The 6,964-nt window shown below is 53.8% G+C and overlaps 1 protein-coding gene across 1 annotated transcript in view; it reads left to right on the top strand.

The window, feature by feature from the left end:
- The first annotated feature begins 2,615 nt into the window (after nucleotides 1–2,615).
- TMEM114 (transmembrane protein 114) overlaps nucleotides 2,616–6,964 on the top strand; it is a 17,327-nt gene continuing 12,978 nt past the window's right edge. The window contains exons 1-2 of the mRNA XM_004705848.2: nucleotides 2,616–3,095; nucleotides 4,187–4,267. Coding sequence (XP_004705905.1) covers nucleotides 2,885–3,095; nucleotides 4,187–4,267 — 292 coding nt within the window. The 5' untranslated portion in view covers nucleotides 2,616–2,884. The remainder of the gene's footprint in view (nucleotides 3,096–4,186; nucleotides 4,268–6,964) is intronic.

The raw sequence follows: 6,964 nt of genomic DNA, 5'->3' as shown, positions 1-6,964 counted from the left end.
GAGAAAGGAGCTCAACCCATGAAGACTTCCTCCCTGGGCTCCTTGACTGGCCTTATCAAAGGACCTCTCTGAGGCCTCCCTGAAGTGGATGGTCACGGCGACGCTGACGACAGTGCAGGAGACCATTGGGGTAGAGTTGAGAGTAGAGCCCTCCGTGGTGATGGTCTTGGGAAAGATCAGCTGATGAGAGGTCTCCAAAAGGTCACAGGAGAATGGAATGAGCAGATAATGGACTTTTTACAGACCTTTCGGAAGCCCCCATTGTATGTGTGGGTGTGTGTGTGTATGTGTCCACACATGAGGAGGCTTCAAAAGTTCATGAAAAACATACCAGCATCTTTTTTTTTTTCATCTTTTAAAACTTTTTATTGTGAATTAGGTGAAGGTTCACAGAACAGACCATCAGCTTTTCATGCCACAGTTAATTTGGTTTCAGCTTATCCACCGTGCATCAGAATGTAGCGTCCGAGCACTAGGTGTTCCGTGAAGTAGATCAGTTTTCCTTTCAACATCGTCTTTTGTTTCATGTCCCTGATGGCTGGCCCCATAATGTCACACCCTGGGTCCCATGCCCTCCCTCTGCTTCTTGTTTCCATTCCTCTTTTCCTAACCTTTCTGAACTTTGCCCTTGGGTAAAAGTTACCCCTTTTATCTTGAAGGTTTGATTAATCTAAGGTGTGTGTATCTCCCTATGTTATTGTTCTTTGATTGTTTGTCTGAACATTACGCCATGGAAGTGAATTCCTTTCCAGACCTGAATGGTGAATAAAGGTCTTCGGGGTTCCACCAGTCCCAGTCCATCCAGTAAGCCTAGAACAATTCTTGGGTCATGATGTTGAGGTACAATGAAGTGTGAAATTGCATAGTGTTCCCTCAACCGTATTGAAGTTGTGCGTGTATACATAAGTCCTGCACAGAATTGTAATGGTGAGTAGTTTGGGATAACGATATATAATGGGTGATCTTTTTGTTACATTTTTCTGCAGTTTGATACACTTTCCTTTATGAATAGGCTTCACATTTATAAGCAGGGGGTGGTGCATACCAGTATCTTTTAATTCTATTTTTTTCATGACCTTTTTAAAAGCCCTCTTGGGTGTGTATGTAATATACATATATGTTACACATAAGTAATTTAGGTAGATATAGATTACGGCACTGGACAATTCAACAATTTTCCCCCCAGGACAATTCAGTGGCACTGATTACATTAATCATGTCGGACAACCATCGCCAGTAATCAATGTTGATTTTCCCATCACCCTAAACTCATGGCTTCCCACACACTGATCTCCCATCCCCACCCTTTTGGGACAATCATGAAGCTGGATTATCTTTGGTCTCTATGCATCTGTCTATTCTAGATATTGCTGAAGTGTAGGATCGTACACTATTTGCCTTTGTGACTGACTGCTCAGCCTGGTGGCAGAGTGGGCTGCGAATTGGACTGGGGACCTGAAGGCCAGTGACTTGAACCCGCCACCCTCTTGTCAGAGGAAACATGAGGCTGCTTGCTTCCCTGTGGGTCACTATGAGTTGGAATTGATTCACTGGGAGTGGGATGAGGATGAGGATGAGGATGGTGGTGGTGATGGGTGTTTTCAAGGTCATGTATTTTGTAGCAGGGACCGGGACTCCATTTCTCTTTATTCTGAAAGATATTCCACAGTACTAGTATGTGTGTCAAGGAGCCCAGGCAGTGATGTGGTTACACGTGGGGCTGCGATCCACAAGGTTGACATTTCGAAGCCACCAGCTGCCCCACAGAAGAAAGACGGGGCTCTCTACTCCTGTAGAGTTAGCGTCTATGAAAACTCCCAGGGAGGGGGCGGTTCTCCCTTGTCCTAGAGTGTCGCTGAGTCGGCACTGACTGGATGGCAGTGAGAATTGAAAACGAAATTGAAAGTGTGTTTTAAAGAACCCAGGTGGCACTGTTGGTTAAGCGTTGGGATACTAACAGCAAGGTTGATGGTTCAAACCCGGCAGCCCCTCTTAGGGGGAAGATGAGGCTGTCTGCCCCTGTAAAGATTGACAGTCTCAGAAACCCTGTACCTAGCCTCTAGCAGTCGGACGGGTTTAGTGTTTTTAGTATATGGCGACCACATTTCGTGGGGCGCTTTGGCAGCTGGGAGTAGAGCGCTGAGCAGAGGTGGGCGCGGGGCGATTTCAGCACCGCGGAGAGCGCACTGGGGCACGGAGGTGGCGGGAGGGGTGAAGGGCTGAGGGCGAGCGCCCAGGGGGAGAGGTTCTCGCTGGGGAGGCGTGGCCAGGACGCCGTGGCTGCGCGTATTGAAAGTAGACTTTGGAGGAGAAGGTCCTTTGAAGGGGCCCCGCCCCTCCTTCGTCACCTCCCCCCTGGTTCTCTGAAGGATGCCTCAAGGCCCCGCCCTCCCTTCCAGCTGCCTGCGTGCAGGGCATCTGAGTGCTGCGCCCCGGCGGAGTGGGAGCTGGGGGTGGGCCAGGGAAGGGAGACCCTGCAGTGCTGGCCGGAGGCGGGGGCTGCGGGCTGGTGTCGAGGGGCAGCGTGGGGAGCGGCTAGAGGCCCCGGGAGGGAGGAGGGAGAAGTTGGAGGGGAAGAGGGGTCTCGCCTGAAAGTGGGGTCCTAGGACAGACAGACGTGCTCTCAGGGTGCTGGTGAAGACCTGAAGGCACACGGGGAGGGGTCTGAGGGTCGAGGTGGAGTCCGAGGCGGCGTCTGTCCAGGTCTGAGGTTGCAGGTGAGGGGCTGAAGGTGGCGGTGCGGGACTCGGGGAGCAGTTGAGGGGCTGGGAGGCGGAGCTGGCGCCGGAGTTCCAGCCTCTCCCGACGCGGCGGGGGTCGGCGGGCGCAGCCAGGAGGTCCACAGGGCCAGCGGGGTGGTCTGGGTGCGGGGACCGGCTCTGCCATGCGGCTGCACCTGGGCGCTCTGGCCGGCGTGGCGGCGCTCACAGGGGCGCTCAGCTTCGTGCTGCTGGCGGCCGCCATGGGCACGGACTTCTGGTACATCATCGACGCCCAGCGGCTGGAGCGCAGCGGCCCAGGGCCGCGCGAAGCCGCCAACCGCAGCCAGCCCGAGCCTCTGAGCTCGCATTCCGGCCTCTGGCGGACCTGCCGGGGTAAGGAGGCGGGGAGCTGCGGTTGGGGAGAGGGTGTCCGTGGTCCGGGATGAGGGTAGGGAGGCTGGGGTGGAGAACGTTCCTTGCTCACCTGGGACCTGTTGCTTGCGGGAGAGGGGGCACCTCTCCCCTAAGCTCTCAAGATCTAAAGCCCCAAATAAGGTATGGGGCCAGTGACGTCACTAGGGGACAGTAGGGCTGGGTCTGAAGCAGTCGGAAGGGGCACACAGAATGATTGTCGGTAACATTTTTGTGTAGAGGGTCCGCAGAAAGAAAGACCTTCCGGGTTGGGGAGGGGGGGTGTTGTTACAACAAGAGAATATGTTTGTCTAAGGACAAAGAGAAACACTGGGGCTACTAACCACTGGGTCAGCAGTTCGAAACCACCAGTCCCTCCATGGGGAACAGATGAGGCTTTCTACTCCCATAAAGAATTACAGCCTTTAAAAAAAGAGAGAGTTCTTGGAAACCCACAGGGACAGTTCTACCCTGTCTTATAGAGTCGCTGTGAGTCGGAACCAGCTAGATAGCAGTGAATTTGGGATTAGTTGGGCTTGGTCAGAACTGTCGTACTTACTGCATTACAGTATTCTTCACGCCCAGGTTTTTGGCGGCATATGCCGATTTTTAAAAATGTCTATCAATAGGTTGTAAAAATAATGAAGGTATTAAGGAGAAGAAAGTTAAAAATAAAACTTCCATTCAGAGTTACATAATGTTGTGATCCAGTGTAGAAAGATTTCACCACGTCCTTTTGTCGCGAGTGACAAAATCATTCCATTTAAGTGTTTTTTTTGCACAAACACACCGCTTGGTAATGAACATTACTAAGACCTCTGTATGGCCTGGCACAGGAGGAGGGCTGTGGGGTGGGGTGGGGTGGGGGCACCCGTCCTGGTGACGTCACTGTGTCTGGGAGCATGGTGGCAGAGGACTGGGGCTTCAGATGTCCATCTGAGAGCTGCCCAGCTCTGCCCACAGCTGGAAGCCCTCCTACCATGCTGGAGCGTTTCAAGGGAGATGGGCAAAGGAGTGGATAGGGGTCAGGCTGGCCCTCTGTGGCCCTTGCCACTGGTCTCTCCCTTGTCCAGCCCGGACCCCATGCACACCACTGATGAACCCCTTCTGGCAGGAGAATGTGACGGTCAGCGACGCCAGCCGACAGCTGCTCAGTGAGTCTGGGGACAGGGAAGGAGGAGGGGCACCCTGGGTCCTGATGCCTTTCCTCCAACTGCTGGAAGAAGTGGATGGTGGTATAGGGTAGTGGTTAGAGTCAGGAGATAGGGCTTCCCCTTCCCACCTGTTTCCACCTGTGGCATGCGTGGTGACTGGGAACCTGGCTCTCTAGTGGCAGGCAGTGGGGGCAGACGAGTATGAGCCAGGCCATGCCCCAGGAGCGCACGGGAGACAAGGGAGCGGGCAGTTGCATTCCAGAGGGACAAGTGATGTGACAGGGGAGCGGGTGGGAGCCAGAGGAGGTGCCCAAGTGAGCGTGGAACTCGCAGCTCCTGGGGAGATGGCAGAGGGCTGGGCAGGAGAGGCCTGTTCTGGGGTTACTGTGCCCAAGTCACAAGTGGTGAGCACAGTTCCCAGCATGTGCAGGCTTACGTCACTCTATTGCATGTCGTAGATACTGCATCACCCCTCTCCCCACATACATACAAATGGAAGGCTTGTGTCCCCGGTGCCCCCTCCCCCCCCATCAGAAGGCATCTCTTATCCTGTTTTCCCGACAGCATGTGCTTGCTCCATGTCTCTCTGCTCCATGTTCACCACTGTGCTGTCACACTCCATAGGCTGCAGCCTGGTGTCAACAAACAAACAAACAAACAAACAAACAAACAAAACAATCCCATCGAGTCAACTCTGACTCATAGCGACCCCACAGGACAGGGTAGAACTGCCCCCTGTGGGTTTCCAAGATTGTAACTCTTTAGGAGAGTCTCATCTTTCTCCCATGGAGCGACTGATAGTTTTGAACTGCAGACTTTGTGGTTAGCAGCCCAGTGTGTAACCGCCATACCACCACTTTTTAAACATTCACCTGATTTGCCTTTTTTTTTTTTTTGTGCGGTGGTCAGAAACTGGACCTGCAGTGTCACTAGGAGGCAAAGGACACTTGTCTTCGCTCCAGGGTTGCTGGTCTCTCTGGTGTTCGGGATTCCCCAGTGTTGGGCGCCGGGTCTGGGGCCCGGAGAAGGGTGAAGGGATGAGGAGTGAAAGCGAATGGGCTGTGAAAGGAGGGGAATACATGTGATCACCTGTGTTTGCTAGACGTACCGTGTGCAAGGCCCCAAGCTCACTGTGTGTCTGCATGTATTTCTCATATCCACCCTGTGGAGCAGGTGTGCTGATACTTCACCCCCCAGTGAGGAGACAGAGCCCCAGCAAGACACTGTAGAGACTGAGCTTTGAAGATCTTGAGACAGTGGGGATTGTGTTTGCATGATTCCCTGAGGCTTGGGCATGTGAATCTTAGAATAAAGACAGCACAACCAGCCTGGCTTGGCCCCCTGCAACTCCATCCTCCTCTTGACGCCTCCTTCTCCCACTCTCCGGGCCTTGGGCCCATTCCTGGAGTAGGCTGTTTCCTCTTGCCACAGGGCCTTTGCACATGCTTTTCCCTCCACCTGGACCTCCGCTGTCCGCCCCACCAGTATGGCTTTCTGAACTCCTGCGCCTGGTACAGCTGGGGTGGCTTTTTTGGGGGAAAACCCTACTTCCCTCATTAGATTATGGGGTCCAGGAGGACAGTGGCCATATCCCTCTTGCCACTGCTTGTAACAGCCAGCAGCGAGCCTGGCTTGGCACATTGTTTACCTTCAGCCAAGGACTGCCAAACGAGTGTGAGAAGGGCTACAAACCGCATTACCCTACAACAAACCAACACACTGCCAGACAGTCGATGCTGACTCCTGGAGACCCTATGGGGCAGAAGAGAGCGCCTCTGTGAGTGTGGGAGGCTGCAACTCTTCATGGGAGTAGAAAGCCCTGTCTTCCTCCCCAGGAGCGTCTGGTAGGTTCAAACTGCTGATCTTGACGTTAGCAGCCTAATGCATGTATCTATACCTCTACGAGTGTGTGTGTGTGTGTGTGTGTGTGTGCCTGTATAAACAACCCAAACTCACTGCCATCGAGTCCATTCTGACTGCCCCCTCGGAAGGGGTAGAACTGCCCCTGTGGGTTTCTGAGGCTGTCCGTCCTTACCGGATTAGATCCTCTTCTTTCTGCTTAGCAGCCCAGTGCTTAACTCACTGAGCCACCCAGCTCCAAAACAGAATCTCTCTGCCACGGAGTGGACCCTGACTCACAGTGACTCTACACAGGGTTTCTAAACATGGCTGCCGGACTTGCTGGGACCCTCTGGGACTCCAGAGCCTGGTTTCCACATCCATCCAAGTGAGACGTCAAACCCACAAGGGGCGTGGCCAGGATTCCACGAACCAACCTAAGAGCTGGAGCAGCAGACCTCACGTGGTGCTTGGTTCAGGTTCCCTGGCCGCACAATGGTGACGCCCTCAGCTGCGGACGGAGAGGTTGACAGTTCAAACCCACGCAGAGGCTTTGTGGGAAAATGGCTGAGCAAATTACTCCTGGGAAGAAGACAGCCCAGGATCCCTCCCTGGCACAGTTTGATGGGGTTCCTGGGAGCTGAAGAAACAGAGGAAGGCAACACTGAGATGAACTGACGCGTGCTGTCACCATGGGCCAGGCATAGGAGTGGCCGTGAAGCTGGCGGAGGGCAGGCAGTGTTTCGTTCTGTTGTGCACAAGGTCCTATGGGTTGAGCCTGACTCGATGGCACCTAGCAGCAGCAGCAGCAGCAGCAGCAGCAGCAGCAGCAGATGACGCAAATCAATTCCTATGAAG

Source organism: Echinops telfairi, unplaced genomic scaffold, assembly GCF_000313985.2.
Source record: "Echinops telfairi isolate 266 unplaced genomic scaffold, ASM31398v2 ScPeMD7_5;HRSCAF=22, whole genome shotgun sequence".
In the NCBI taxonomy this organism is placed as follows: domain Eukaryota; kingdom Metazoa; phylum Chordata; class Mammalia; order Afrosoricida; family Tenrecidae; genus Echinops; species Echinops telfairi.
Note: the sequence above shows the minus strand (reverse complement) of the source record. Positions and strands in the feature narration are given on the sequence as shown.